The sequence below is a fragment of the Mus musculus genome, chromosome 6 (assembly GCF_000001635.26).
Source record: "Mus musculus strain C57BL/6J chromosome 6, GRCm38.p6 C57BL/6J".
NCBI classification, from domain to species: Eukaryota; Metazoa; Chordata; class Mammalia; order Rodentia; family Muridae; genus Mus; species Mus musculus.
The window spans coordinates 84,973,465-84,990,019 of NC_000072.6; the positions used below are offsets into that span (position 1 = coordinate 84,973,465).

At 39.0% G+C, this 16,555-nt stretch overlaps 1 protein-coding gene across 5 annotated transcripts in view; it reads right to left on the reverse strand.

The window, feature by feature from the left end:
* The window catches only part of Exoc6b (exocyst complex component 6B), a 451,773-nt gene that overhangs the window by 354,979 nt on the left and 80,239 nt on the right, over positions 1–16,555 (reverse strand). For all 5 annotated transcript variants that reach the window (XM_006506729.3, XM_006506728.3, NM_177077.2 and 2 more), the window contains one exon: positions 15,861–16,065. In XM_006506729.3, coding sequence (XP_006506792.1) covers positions 15,861–16,065 — 205 coding nt within the window. The remainder of the gene's footprint in view (positions 1–15,860; positions 16,066–16,555) is intronic.

Genomic DNA, 16,555 nt, shown 5'->3' on the forward strand with positions numbered 1-16,555 from the left:
TTTCTGATGGAAAGGAAAGAAGGAAAGAAGGAAAGAAGGAAGGAAGGAAGGAAGGAAGGAAGGAAGGAAGGAAGGAAGGAAGGAGAGAAACTAAATGATTTCAAACTGTTCCAGTCCTGCAACAAAATAATGGGACACTATATTCCTCAGCTACCTGTGTAGAGAAGAGCCTGCTCAAAGACACTAACTGCACCAAGAATAAGGAAAACATCCAACCCGGCTTCTTTACTTCATGAATAAATGTAAAATGCACACAACCTTCGATAATGAAGTTGTAAATATTCTGGGTTTGTGTCCATGCAGGCACACATGTGCATGCATGTGTATACACATTTAACGTGTGTACAAATACACATGACACAAACGATGGTCAAAGGACAACTTCAGGTGTTTTCAGGAGCCCTCCACATTATGTTTGAAATCAGGCCTTTTATTGACTTGGATATTGGCACTTAAACCAGGCTAGCTGGCCCCTGGGTTTCCAAGGATCTGGCTGTCTCTACCTCCCATCTTCCCATCACTGGGATCATAGTGGCACAAAACAAGGCATCCCAACTTAAGTGGGTTCTAGAGATCCAAGCTCAGGTCCTCTAAGTGCTTTACCAATTATGCCATCCCCCAGCCTTGAAATATTTTAGAAATATAGATATAGATAGCTAGAAATGGAGATCAAGATAGATATAGAGATATAGGTATTAGAGCTGTAGATATACAGATGGATATATACATATGGAGATAAGACTAGATATATACATAGAGAGAGATACACAGATATATGTGGAAAGAGATATACAGACAGACATAGAGATTTAGATAGATTTAGAAACATAGAAATATAGAGATGGAAATAAATCTATATAGAGAGATGAAGACAAAGATACAGACATACTATTTAGTAATTTGCTATACTAATCAAAGGTACTGTGAAAAACATCAAAAGTAAATATTAAATTATATGCCTATTAACTTAATAAATGGGCATTTCTCATCAGATGTGGCCTACCCAAGAGGAAGAAGCATTAAGTGCTATGAAATTTAGCCTGTGAACAGATTATGAACATGAGCCAATTAAATAGCCACTAGAAAATACCAGCACCTGTACTTTTTAAGTATTTAGCTAATGTATTAAAGAAGTGAATACTTTGCAAGACAAACATTAAATTTTCTGCTACTTTGTTTCCTTAGCAAACACTATCATCCAATACAACATAATGACTTGTTCTCAATATATCATCAAATAGGTTTGTTGGCTGAAAGAATAAAGTCAAAATCAAGATGATTTGTGTTAATGTATGAAGACGTGACATTGTGAAGGCATTTATATTGTCTTCAAACTAAGAGAAATTAAACTCGGATACTCTCCCATGCATAAAACAGGCTAGCGCGGTCACAGTGTTAAATAAGGAGAATACAGCATGGTTACTGACAAGTTCCAAATTCCATTTTATTTCTCTTTTATAAACTTCACTACACAAAGAAATGCACAGTATCTTCCCCTCTCTCTTTAATTAAAGCTGTCTCACAGTATTTGAAGCTTTGATTGGGTAAACTACCCACATAGCACTCTTTAAAAATGATCCTTAGAAAGAAGTAGATTTGCTATGATTCAGTGGCTGACTGCATTCAAGATATATTCTTCTCTACATACAGAATATTCTATGGGAGAGGAAGCTAAGTGGGATCCTAGGATCCATGAAGTCACTACTTCTATCCCGGGACAGGTCCAGGTCCTATCTAACCAAACTCACATAGTAGCTTATAATTTGTATGTCAAAAATATGCTTTTTAGCTGGGCATGGTGGTGCACGCCTTTAATCCCAGCACTCAGGAGGCAGAGGCAGACAGATTTCTGAGTTCGAGGCCAGCCTGGTCTACAAAGTGAGTTCTAGGACAGCCAGGGCTACACAGAGAAACCCTGTCTCAAAAAAAACAAAATAAAAAAATTAAAAATGCTTTTTAGTAAAATAGAAGCTGTATAAAATTCAATAAAAGTTCCAAGATGTCATATAAAGAGCTAGCTTTTCCTCTTTCCATTTCCAACATATTCCTTGCCCCATTTTAAAAAACCAGAGAACAGAGAGGAAGACAGAAGAGGTAGAAAGGAAGCCATCTGAGGTACAAAAAGATACAGGGAACACAAAGGCACCAACATCTTCCCCGGGAGCTTGAGTGGATCCTCATGCTGAAGACTTAGAAAGGAGGTTTATGTAAAAGTAAATTGTGACTAATAAAAGCTTTTACTTTTGACAATGAGAATCCACTGTATCCAATGAGGCTTTTCTTTGCCTGTGGAATTGCTGAAGTCTCACTCACCTCCTACTTCAAATACAGCCCAGCCAATAACATCATCTTACGAGTCCTCAAGTTGCAGAACTGACTGTGTGTGCGTACGTGTATGTACACATACTGCACATGAGTACAATGCTCTCAGAGACAGAGGTATCAGGTCCCCCTAGAGATGAAGTTATAGGTAGCTGTGAATTGCCCAGTATGGGTGCTGGGACTTGAACTCAGGCTCCTCTGCCAAGAACGGTGTGCATTCTTAACCACTAAGCCACCTCTCCAGCCCCTGGTTTGGAGTTTTTGATAAGAATATTCATCCTTACTCCTCTAAGTTTCTCGATCTTTCTGTTTTCTTAGAAAACAAAAAACAAACAAAAATCATAACTCCCTCTAAAAACCTGTTTATCTTAACCTGTCATGAGGTCAGAGACTTCTCAGGAAAGGTAATCTACACCACTACTGTTTCTAGGTTGATTTTCAGGAAATGTTGAGCTGTGCCTATGTCACAAATACATAACTTTTTCTAAAAGGATATTCTGAGCCAAAACCTGAACCTATCAAGAAAGCTTGTATTCTTCTATAATAAGCTTTACAGATCTCAGCTCCACAACCTGCAAACTGAACTTCAGAGTCTCAGTGTCTACTGGTATAGACTCTCACTAATTGAGAACTAAAGGAAATAATAATTGCAAATTATTACTCACAAGTAGCTTTTCTTCTCGTTGCTTTCTAAAGACAAGGAAAATGAAAAGAAAAAGACCACAACAAAGGAGCTACCGAAGAGTCAGATGTGCCTTGGGCTACACCAAGGCACTTGAGGATCACCTTTCCTTCCATAGGCTTGCATGGTGCTAAGACAAGCAGACTGCAGCCCTCCATTAGTCCTGAGCCATTTCTCCGTATGTCATCTGGTTGATGCAGCTGTGGGGCTGCCAATTCACCCTGGAGCCCTCCATTTTAATCAGTATCACATAAAGTTTAACACATGCTTTGAAATCCGCACCAGATCCAAAGTTTTGCCTGGGGGTGGGGTTAGATGTGTGCTGCAGAAACACGTACCATCCCAGCTGCTACTCCACAAGCAATTATCTTTCACCTTTGGCTGAACCAAAAGAACTGTCAACACCAGCACACTGCCAAACAGAGGAGAGGTTATGGGGTCAAACAGGAAAGAAGGCTGGATGCTCTGGGGTTCAGATTGACCATCTGTGAATCCTACTGGCTGCATGGAAGAAGCATTCTCTTTAGTTTCAGATCCCCAAGAAAGCACAGGCATAAGAGCAGCAAGAGTGCACTAAATTTAGAAGGATTTCCAGTAGTGAATGCAGAAAAAGCGAGGCCCCCTGATGCAATAAGCCGGCCCAGTGGAAAAAGAAACTCAGATCAGAGAACACACACATCACCACATAGCAACGGTGAGGAGGATTTTACCAAGACTAGTAGAGCAAATGCCATATATTTAAGAACAAGATGAAGTACTCTTAAAGTTATTCCTTGTGTATAGAAGTCAAAAGAAATTTGCTACTGATAATTTTAAAAAGGAAAAAGAAAAGTTAATAAAAGAAGCACAGAATCTCACCAGCCCCTTATATAAACCTCAAAGTATATGTACGTATGCATGTGTGTTTACACACGTGCATAGACAGAAAATAAAACATGCACTTCTCTAAAATGTATACTCTGCACTCTGAAACATGTGGCCATCCTACCTCTTCCACAACTAAAATCACTCTCATGACCAATCAATCAAATGGGCTTTGCCTCATGTGCTGCTTGATCTGTCTGTGAAGGCTGGCCTAGACTCCTACATTAAAGAGCACTCTAAGACTCAGACGTCAGAGTAGACACTAATCATACATAGCAGGACCATAAGCCATGGCAGTTCACTACTCTCCATCATTTAGACTCAAGTTCTCTAAAAGCGATTTGGTGTGCCCAATCTTTAGGAAACAACAATCTACTAGTACATACAACACTTCTTTTTCATGTTAAGTAAGGGAAAAAAACTAAACTTTACTAACATTGATGAAATACACCGATACTAGTATTTTTCATGTCTCTCATGTGTGACATAGACTTCGCAGGACACACACACTAGAGGAAGACTGCTAATACATAACTTCAGACAGCAAAACATTTGCTGAATTCTTTCTACTTATTATGAAGTGAGGGAAAAATCACCAATCATGTTGAAAAATAAGGGAAGAGTGAAGAGGGATGAACTGACAGAAGGAAGACATAGCTGAGACATAGCTAGAAGCAACAATGCCGACTGGGGAATGAATCACCTCACTCAAGACTGGACTAACAAGCCATGAAGAATGGAGGACACACACAGTAAGGAAGAAATATATTCAAAGAGAATCATAAGTTCAAAGCCATCAGCCCTACTTAGAGGCCCTAACTTTCATTATAACAATGGTTAAGAGGAAAGAAAAAGGGACAATTTCTTCCTAAAAAAAAATAAATTATTCAAAGTAAAATGCCCTTTTAAGGTCACACTGAGAAATATTAGAATTTAAGTAGACTAAAGTTTTAAGTGCTATGATCGCAATACCATGATCAAGGCATTTTATAAAAGAGGCTATGGGGGCAGAGGGAAGGCATGGCTAAGAGGCATCTGGAGCAATCGCTGTAAATTCATATCTTGATCCATAAGTAGGAGGTAGATAGCATGTTGGAAATGAAACAAATATTTTGAAAACTCAAAGCCTACGCCCAGTGACACACCTCCTCCAATGAGTCCATACCTCCTAATCCTTCCCAAACAGTTCTACGAACTGCAGACCAAGCATTCACACATAAGAACCTAAGGGGACCATTCTTATTCAAACCACCAGAGTTCTCGTCTATGACCTTTAGCAGTTTCAACTCAAAATTAAGTCATCTTTTGTTTTTCCTTTGTCATCCATTCCCTCTGTACTACTGTGCAACAGGAATAAGGAGAGAAAAGAACAAAGAGACAAAACTACAGGATAGCCAGGTCTGCTGACCTGCATATGTAACCTTAGAACACAGTTGGCTGAATCAGGAGAATCACAAGTTCAAAGCCAGTCTAAACTACACAGTGAGAAAAAAATTATTGGGTCGGAGGAACATAGCTAATCCTAAATTTATGAATATAATTTCATCCAAGTTTGCCACTACCAACCAAAAAATAAAAATAAAATAAAAGGAAATGCAATGTGCTCAAATTATTCTCAGATATCTATCTACCTGATATCTGCACTAAGCAACTTGGAAGTTTACAAACATCTTGAACCTATTTGTCAATGTGTTTGTGACACACTGATGCTGTGAATAAAACTGAACTGAGAGACAGTCATAACTTTATTCAATCTTTTCTACAATGTTATTTTCACAAATCATGAAAAAACTAAAAAAAGGAACAACATCTTAGAATATGTCACTGATTCTGATCTTGATAGTAGATCGTGGACATCTAGATGGTTCCCACAATGTAACTGAATATATTTCAGAAAGCATAGAAACTCCCAAATGTCACATGAAAATTGCATATGTCCATGATAGGTTTTCTAAAGGGAGAGTTCATGACTTTATAGCTTCCTGAAAGGTTTATATCCCTGAAATTCCATGGACACTGCTAGATATTGCTTCCTTCTGCCATATTAAAGGAACAGATTACTTAAGGATTTACTAAGAAAGTAAGAGGGCAGCAGACAAACAATCAGGTCATCATGTTCTTCGTGGGGCATCTGGGAGATCTGCGTTTTTAACAACTGCAAAGAGCTGAACTCACTGTTTGGCGAAGAAAGCTATACTGTTTCCTGACATTGCTTGGTGAGCTATTTAGAGAAGAAAGGTCCAAATTAGTAACAGGTTTTACTCTAAGTAAAAGAAGTAGTAGTGAAAGAAAGAAAGAAAGAAAGAAAGAAAGAAAGAAAGAAAGAAAGAAAGAAAGAGAGAGAGAGAGAGAGAGAGAGAGAGGGAGGGAGGGAGGGAGGGAGGGAGGGAGGGAGGGAGAGAGAGAGAGAAAGAGGAAGGAAGGAAGGAAGGAAGGAAGGAAGGAAGGAAGGAAGGAAGGAAGAAAGGGAGAGAAAGGAAGGAAGGAAGAGAGAGAGAGAGAAAGAAAGAGAGAGAGAGAGAGAGAGAGAGAGAGAGAGAGAGAGAGACCCTTCATTCTCAGATTATGCCACACCAGATAAAATTCTCATCCTGAACCAGAGACAGTGAAACTTATAGAGGAGAAAGTGAGGAAAAGCCTCAAAGATATGGGCACAGGGGACAAATTTCTGAATAAAACAGCAATGGCTTGTGCTGTAAAATCGAGAATCAACAAATGGGACCTCATAAAATTGCAAAGCTGTAAATTGTAAGGCAAAAGACACCGTTAATAAGACAAAAAGGCCACCACCAGATTGGGAAAGAATCTTTACCTACCCTAAATCAGATAGGGTACTAATATCCAATATATATAAAGAACTCAAGGAGGTGGACTCCAGAAAATCAAATAACCTTATTAAAAAATAGGGCTCAGAGCTAAACAAAGAATTCTCAGCTGAGGAATACCAAATGGCTGAGAAGCACCTGAAAAAAATGTTCAGCATCCTTAATCATCAGGGAAATGCAAATCAAAGCAACCCTGAGATTCTACCTCACACCAGTCAGAATGGCTAAGATCAAAAAATCAGGTGACAGCAGATGCTGGTGAGAATGTGGGGAAAGGGGAACACTCCTCCATTGTTGGTGGGATTGCAAGCTTGTACAATCACTCTGGAAATCAGTCTGGCGGTTCCTCAGAAAATTGGACATAGTACTACTGGAGGATCCCGCAATACCTCTCCTGGGCATATATCCAGAAGATGCCCCAACTGGTAAGAAGGACACATGCTCCACTATGTTCATAGCAGCCTTATTTATAATAGCCAGAAGCTGGAAAGAACCCAGATGCCCCTCAACAGAGGAATGGATACAGAAAATGTGGTACATTTACACAATGGAGTACTACTCAGCTATTAAAAAGGATGAATTTATGAAATTCCTAGGCAAATGGATGGACCTGGAGGGCATCATCCTGAGTGAGGTAACCCAATCACAAAAGAACTCAAATGACATGTACTCACTGATAAGTGGATATTAGCCCAGAAACTTAGAATACCCAAGATATAAGTTACAATTTGTAAAACACATGAAACTCAAGAAGAACGAAGACCAAAGTGTGGACACTTTGCCCCTTCTTAAAACTGGGAACAAAACACCCATAGAAGGAGTTACAGAGACAAAGTTTGGAGCTGAGACGAAAAGATGGACCACCTAGAGACTGCCATACCTAGGGACCCATCCCATAATCAGCCTCCAAACACTGACACCATTGCATACACTAACAAGATTTTGCTGAAAGGACCCTGATATAGCTGTCTCTTGTGAGGCTATGCCGGGGCCTAGCAAACACAGAAGTGGATGCTCACAGTCAGCTATTGGATGGATCACAGGGCCCCCAATGGAGGAGCTAGAGAAAGTACCCAAGGAGCTAAAGGGATCTGCAACCCTATAGGTGGAACAACATTATGAACTAACCAGTAGCCCGGAGCTCTTGACTCTAGCTGCATATGTATCAAAAGATGGCCTAGTCGGCCATCACTGGAAAGAGAGGCCCATTGGACTTGCAAACTTTATATGCCTCAGTACAGGGGGAAGCCAGGGCCAAGAAGTGAGAGTGGGTGAGTAGAGGAGTGGGAGGAAGGGTATGGGGGACTTTTGGGACAGCATTGGAAATGTAAATGAAGGAAATACCTAATTAAAAAAAAGAAAGAAAGAAAAAAATTCTCATCCTGAAGGGCAGTACAGCTCTCAAAAATAGGCTAAGATCATCATGGTTCAAACCAGCCCTTAACTGGCAACCTTTAAAGCCTTTACATAGAATCTAAGCTATAGCCAGGAGTGATGGCACACACCTTTAATCCCAGCACTGTAAGGCAGAGGCAGGGGATCTCTATGAAATTCTATCTCAAAACAAAACAAAACAAAAACAAAAACAAAAACAAAAACAAAAACAAAAAAAGCTAAACATGTAGGTTTTTAGAAAGTTTATTCCTTTTCACTTTATGTGTATAAGTGTTTTGCCTACATAGATGTATGTACACCACATTCATACCATGTGCTCACAGATGTCAGGAGATGGGGTCAGATTCCCTGAAACTAAAGTTACAGATACTAAAGTTACAGTCATGAACCATGTGGGTTCTGGAAGCTGATCCCAGGTCAGTCCTCTGCATGAGCAGCAGGTATCATTAACTGCCAAACCATCTCCCCAGCCTCTAAAAATATATCTTTCTGTTACATACAAAGACCAAAGAGACAAAGAAAGAAAGTTGCTTCAACCAACAAGACTACTTTGAGAATAAAAAATATCCCATCTTTACTCCCAAACAAATATTCCTTAATGAACTTGTTTAAGTTCATTTCTGTTTAGAAAACCCACCTTTAAAATTAGAAGCAATCCACTTATTAAAAAACTGTCATACTGCTAAGTTTCAGGAACTCCATATATCCAGAAATGAGCTGAAGCTGGACTACAGAGGGACTTCTATTAAACAAAAGCCAGCACTAATCAGGAACTTGTGAAATCAGTTCCCAGCTGCCAAAAGAAGTCATTTCTCTTACCTCTGGCTGAAGGGACCTATGGCACCTATCAACATATCAAAGCCCACGGCAGCCTCCATGATCCTGCAGTATCTTAAGTACCTGTTATACATTTCAGAGCTCACTCTAGCATCCTGGTCCTTCCCTTTCCCAAGCTACCCATCCTCCTTGAAATCCACATAATTGTCTAACCCTATCTACATAGACAGACAGATAGAGAAGATGAAAGACAGATGACAGGCAGATGAGAGATGAAAAACAGATGAGTGATAGATGAGAGAGCGAGAGCTATGATAGATGCTGCACAGAGACAGATACAGATACGTAGATCTATAGATCTATTCTCTCACTATGCTCTGTTCTCTATCTCTTGCTCTCTCACTATCTACACTACGCACCCCACTATGCTCTACCTTGTTCTCGTATCTCTTGCGCAGATAGCTCTGGCCATGTCCAGTCTGATTATCTTTCTCTCTGACCTGAACTCTACCAGATAACTCTAGATATCTTTTCTCTCCTATTCACAATAAAATCCTTCCCCTAATAATGGAGCACTCATGTTGGCAGTGTCTTTACTGTGCCCCCTCATGTACATCTGGTGCTGAAACCAAGAAGGTTTAACACTTATGAATTATACTTTTTCTTTGTTTCTTTTTCTTCTCTGCAAAGGAAGCCCAATGAATTCTTAAACATAAATCAAAGATTTCATTTATTCAATCAGGATTGGGCATAAGTTATATATTCAAAACCCATTACTTATAGAGTTTTGATATGGGAAAGTTAGAAGGTTATGGAAAAGGTGGTGGTAATAGTTATACAAAATGTGACTGTACTTAATGTGTCATTAAGAACTGTGGACCTAGCCGGGCGCGGTGGCACACACTTTTAATCCCAGCACCCGGGAGGCAGAGGCAGGCAGATTTCTGAGTTTGAGGCCAGCCTGGTCTACAAAGTGAGTTCCAGGACAACCAGGGCTATACAGAGAAACCCTGCCTCGAAAACAAACAAAAAGAACTGTGGACCTATGAGGCTGGAGCGATGGCTCTGCAGTTAAGAGTGACTAGTGCACTTAGACTGATCTGAGTTCAGTTCCTAGCATATGTCTAGACTCTGCAGGCACCTACACTCATGTGTATGTACATAGACACATACACATATTTTTAATAATAACAAAATAAATTCAGAAACTATAGACTTAAAAAAGACCAAATAACTAGGGTTCTTTTTTTTTTAATCTCAGGTACATAAAAGCAGAGAAACAGTATCAAACTATAGCTAATGAAAAACACCTGAGAGTCAAGCTACATTACACTTCAGATATAAAAACTGAAATACGTTTATGGATTAACAACAAATTAATCACTTAGGTAGAAAATAATAAAACTTTTATAATATCAATGAAAATAATAAAATGTATGAACTTATAATTGTATTTATATTATGAATATAAAATTTATAAAATCCATGAAAATTGTTTCCTCAAATGATCTTCAGTTTCTCCCTATCCCATCTCCATATACATACATATGTGTGTGTGTATGTGTGTGTGTGTGTGTGTGTGTGTGTGTGTGTGAGAGAGAGAGAGAGAGAGAGAGAGAGAGAGAGAGAGAGAGAGAAAACAAGTGTTCCTTCAACTCCTTAGTACAAGGCACTGCACTATATTTTAAAAGGACAGAGAGGAACACACATGCACACACATCTTCCAGAGACTGCCAGTAATGAGTAGCACCTTCAGCTACACTTCTGCAGGTTCCACACACACACACCGATACCTGCCTCAGACTCCCTTTGTCAGCTAGTATTCTACAAGCAACCTATGTGATTTTAAGATCTACTTTTTTCCTTGGAGTGAGCCACACCAAAGAATATAGACTAACAATCATCACTATAAAACTTTTCAAAAATTAAAGACTCTCTAATTTACTTCCCTTCCAGACATGTTGAGTTCTCCCTACTATGGAGAACAGTAGTCTACAAAGAGAGGCCACTCTGATTTCTACAAGTACTGTTTTCTCTAGTTTCAAACAGATCCATTAGCCTTGCTTTAGCTTTTTGTGAGTGTTACACATGTGTGTATGTGTGTCTGTAGATGCATATGCACACCCTTTGTGCATGTAGAGACCAGAAGTTGACATCAGGTGTCTTCTTCGAGCCTAATTTTTGAGACAAGGTCTCCACTGAACCTGGAGCTCACTAATTAACTAAATTATCTTAGTGGTAAGCTCCAGTATCCTGTGGCCTCTACCTCCCTGGTAACAACCAGCCTTTACATGGGAGCGAGGGATCCAAACTCAAGTCTTCATCTGTTTGCAGGTACTTTACTACTAGAGAAGTCTCTCCGGCCCCACACTGTTTATTGTAATGGCTAATCACACTCAGATCTCAGTGGCTTGACTGATGAATGAATTTTAAAATTATCTTCCCTCTCTCTCTGACACACATGATTAGATAAGTACCAAAATCCTGTACTTTGTGAGACAGACAATCTTGGCCAGGTTAATTTCAGTTGGGAGGCTTATAACTGAGAGGAAGATTTATTTATTTCTATCTTACCATTCCCAAATTATATGCCAACATCATAAGTCCCAAAAGCCAGATGAATTGAAAGTAAGTCTAAGAAAGCCTGACCAATTTCTTTGGCTCCAAAGGGTTTATTCTGTGTATGTTCTGCTTAGAATTCATCACAAAGAATATCTCAATACAGCCATGATGGTCACTGCACGGCCTGTATGAACTCAGAGGGGAGTACTGTGCCAGAACTAAACTAAGATGTTCTATACAATAAATCAAAGCTTATTTTGTTATAGTCAAACTTAGCCAAAGAAGTCAAAGGTTGAAAGAATCATGGTGACCATTAATCCTCTCCTGAGGTCAACTCTGGAAAAACAGTTACTAAAGGGCCAGCCCTCTCTGAGGATCTATAGGCAGCTAATGGTGCCAGGGAAAGGAAAGATATTCTCTTCTGGGGCACAACCACTGGTGAGGTGTTCATGAGCCTGTAAAGAAGTCTAATGGAAAGCTGGGGAAAGGAAGGAGATTAATGAGAATGGGAGGTGACAAGAGGGAGTGCAGGGAACTGAACACAATCGACATATTTTATGCATATATGGAAATGTCATAATGAAACTCATTGCTGTGTATAATTAATGTATCCCAATAGAAGCAATTTTCAAAAGTTATTTTTTAAAAAAATCCCAGGACTGGAGAGATGGCTCAGAGGTTAGGAGCACTGACTGTTCTTCCAGAGGTCCTGAGTGCAACTCACAGCAACCACAGGGTGGCTCACAACCATCTGTAATGGGATCCAATGCCTTCTTCTGGTGAATCTGAAGACAGCTACAGTGTAAATATATGCATAAAGTAAATAAATCTTTTAAAATTCTTCTTTAATTCTATAAAAAAAAATCCCTAAGTACCTTCTTTTTTATAGTCCATCAGGTCCTTTTCATTTTACATTTTTATTGGAAAAAAATCCATATAATATAATCTGATGGCCTCTCCTCCAACTCCTCACAGATCCTCCCAAACTCCTCACCACCCAACTCCAGGCCCTTTCTCTTTCTATTTTTAAACACACACACCCCAAACTGCCACAAAAACACAAAAATGGAAAACAAACTGGAAAAAAAAAAACAAGCAAATGACCAAATGAGGCAAATATATGCCCAAAGAAATATAAGATAAATTCTCCAAAAATATGACTGAGTTCATTTTTGCCCAACTAGAAATGGGGCCTACCCTAAAGTATGATTAATACACCTAGTGAGACTCCATTGGAGAAAAGTAAGGCTTCCTTCACAAGTAAGTAGCAATTGAAAAGGTACACAACAGAACTGATACACATATGAATGCATAAGGATTACAGCAGCATGCACAGGTCTGGGAGATCTATTTCCTTTGAGTTATCCAACACATCTTGCTCTTACAATCTTTCTGTCTCCTCTTCTGCATAGATCCTTGAGAGGAGAGGTTTAAGGAAAAATCTCATTTACGACTATGGGGTCCAAAGTCTCTCACTCTGCACATAGTCCAGTTGTGGGTCTCTGTGTTAGTTCCTTTCTAATTCAAGATGCTTCTCTAATGTAGCTAAACAAAGTAGAATATCATTAGATGTTATTTTTTGCTGTATTTCTTTAGCAGAGTAATAGTATTTGGTTTTCCTCCTAGGTCCATGACCCATCTAGTCTCAGGTTCTTAGCAGTGTCAAGTCTTTGTTCCATCTCAGGGAGTGGATCTTACATTAAATCGGAGGGTGGTTGTTTACACCCACATTTGTATCACTATTACACCAGGGTATCTTGCAGAAAGGCCATTGTTGTAGGTAGTAGGGTTTACAGCAGAGTGGGTTAACTACCTTTTTCCTCTAGTAGCATACAGCATGCCTTTTAGTATATGAACACTAGTCAGTACAGGGAAGGCCTCTAAGCACAAGCTTGTCTTCTCCATGCTCAATGAGATACGTAAGTGCTGTCTTCAGTAATAGGGCCTTACCACCAGTTTGTGGGAAACAAGCAACAGTCTGGGCAAGAACCTAAGATGGTTGGGGGTTTCCATGACTCAACTAGATGTAACCCAATCCTGGAAGTGGAGATTTCAGTTGGAGGCATAAAATGTTCAGTTCAGGCATTGTCTCCCCAGTATTTGGTGACTCTATTGAGATTCCTTTCATGTGTGCATATTTTTTTTCTTTTTTTAATAATACAACAAAATAAAACAAAAAACATATTGCAATTGAACAAAAACAAATAGAAAGAAAAGAGCCCAAGAGAAGTCATCAGAAGCAGAGAACCGCTCATTCACATACTCAGGAATCCCATAAAACACTCAATAGAAACAGAGGATATCTTCTTTTCTTAACATCAGTTATATATACAACCACATAATTTGACAAAAACAAGACAGAATTTTAAAAGTAAATCCTTCTCTCAGTGAAAGGGCCTCACAACTGAAATCAACCTAGCAAAAAATGTTTACTCACAAATTTCATTCAGGCCTACAAAGCCCAAGGCAAGCTAATCAAAATAAGAAATACAGAAATGCCCCCCACACACACACACACACACGAAAACAGATTCCATAACAAGAGTTCCAGAAATAGGTTTCAAAATAAAACTAGTAGAAAATTAGCAGAGAAGTACTGTAGGCATTTTTTAAAAATCATTTCAAGTTACATGTGACTATAAAATACAGATACATTACTTTAGCCCAGAAAGTAGGCAACAAGAGCATCAAGAGAAATGGGCAGGATACAACTCGAAGGAGGACTAACAGATGTGGGGGAGGGGAATAAGCTAGACACAGGTCAGAATACAGAGAATGACGGTCGGGAGGGCGGAAATGAGAACGAAGGATAATAACACATATAAGAAGATACCTTTAAAAAACCAATTATTTGTATTCTAACAAAAAACAAACAAACAAAAACAAAAAACATACAGAGCTGATCGTGGTGGCATACACCTTTCAACCAAGCATTTGGAAGGCTTGCATCTCTGAGTTTGAGAGCAGGCTGGTCTATATACCACGTGTCAGGACTGTATTAGTGAGGGCTTTGTCTCAAAACACAAAGCAAACAACAACCCTATGCATACATGCACGCATGCATGGGCAGGATAGCAATTCATGCACTAAGGCCATTTCCAATATGAAAACTTTTAATAGTTAAAGTACTGAATTCATAAAAAGATTTCTTCACTATTTCTTTGTGGAACAAAAATAAACTAGCTAACGGTTTATAAAGACTGAGTGCCATGGTTAGCATATCTATTCCAACTTTATCTGAATTCTATTACATGGTCTGACCTTCACAAGTTGCTTGCATTTGAGCAAGTCTCTTCCCTTCCCTGGGCATTCATTTCTTCAGATACTTACAGAATAAGACCAGCTAATTCCAAATTAAATGAAGTGACAATATTCATAACATAACTCTCTTTTAACTAAGGCAAGTAAATTTGTCTAGCAGAGACCTGGAGAAAGCAACCTTTACAAGTCAGCTTCCAGGTTCAGCACTAAGATCTGGCAGCACAAGCCTGCAGTCACAGCACACGAGAGCTGAGACAAAAAGAGTGTAGCCTACGCTTCTCGCATTTTAAAGTATAACACTCATAAAATTTAAAGGGGGACTTTTAAAACTGTCTTATATAAAATAATTGGCAGATCTCTTCTGCAGTATCAAATAGATGACTGAACTATATCTATCAGTACTAGCTGAGGCCTAAAGTAAGGTTTCCAGATGTGATCTGCTGTCTCTTGTTCCCCACACTATAATATAAATCTACTTGAAAACACTTGTTGACAAAACCATAAAACATTTTCCATAAATAATTAAGAGCTAAGTTGTAGGCTACATCATCAAATATGCTAGAGCATCTTTATAACATCAATGTGACTTAAATTTCAGGAGAAGTGTTACTGAAAATCATTACTGTTCTTCATTGGCAATGACAAAAGGCAAGCCTCATGGCACTACAGACTTAGAGATGAAAATATTTAAAGAAAGTAAATATTCATAACACATTTGATGAACTTAGGGGCTGTAAGTATATCCCTTTCTGCAATCATAACCAACAGTCCACCACAGACCTTTCTGTCACTAACTTACATCAATATCAGAAATATTTATGCATGACAAGCCACCTTCCTAACACTAATCAACCAATGGTACATGCAACACAATTCATGTTGTTTACTAAAAGGAAAGTATTAAAAGACTTTGGACTTTAAATACTATACAAAATCAAGCTGAATTCTCTCCAGTCGCTGATACAAACCATCATCATCAGTCACTGTTCACTCAACAGTCAGAGAGTGAACACGACAACTCAGCACTTGGTTAAGTTAGTAACATTTTCATTTATGACGGACCTTCCTAAAATGAGTTAAGAAGTAATTAACATACTTGCCAAGGAGAAATCTGTGTATAACCAAATATTAGCAGAGCCAATAAGCCAACCTATCACAAACCAAGGACCTACTTGCTTCATGGCAGTCTCTCCAATTTTGTCTGAATGCTTGCGGATGCTCTCCAGAAAGTCTTTGAGATCAGACATAGAAACATCTTTTATTTCCTCCCGAAGCTTGGGGATGTTGTCCACCATCACCTTACAGAATCGATAGTGGCTCACTTGAGGCAGATAGGTGTGTTCCAGATGCTCCAGTGTCTTCAGTGCAGGATAATGCCTACAACAGAAATCAGCACTTCAGTCTTTCTTAGATGAACAAATACATTACTCAAGGAAAAAAAATCTAACCTCGATTAGCTTTTGTTGTACATTAAGACAAATCCAGTGTAGTATTTTAATAAAGTTTTCTTAAATATTAAAAATTAATATATGCTTTAAAGACTAATAATTTAAAAATAAAAACATCCAAAAAACAAGTAATCATGAACACCAATGAAATTTTTCATATATAATTTTTAAAATAATCTCAATGTCTAGGAGAAACAATAAGAACTAGCTAGTACCCCCCAGAGCTCCCAGGGACTAAACCACCAACCAAAGAATACACATGGTAGAACTCATGGCTCCCGCTGCATATGCAGCAGAGAATGGCCTAGTCGGTCATCAATGGGAGGAAAGGCCCTTGGTCCTGTGAAGGCTCTATGCCTCAGTTAGGGGAATGCCAGGGCCAGGAAGAGGGAGTGGGTGGGTTGGTGAGCAAAGGGAAG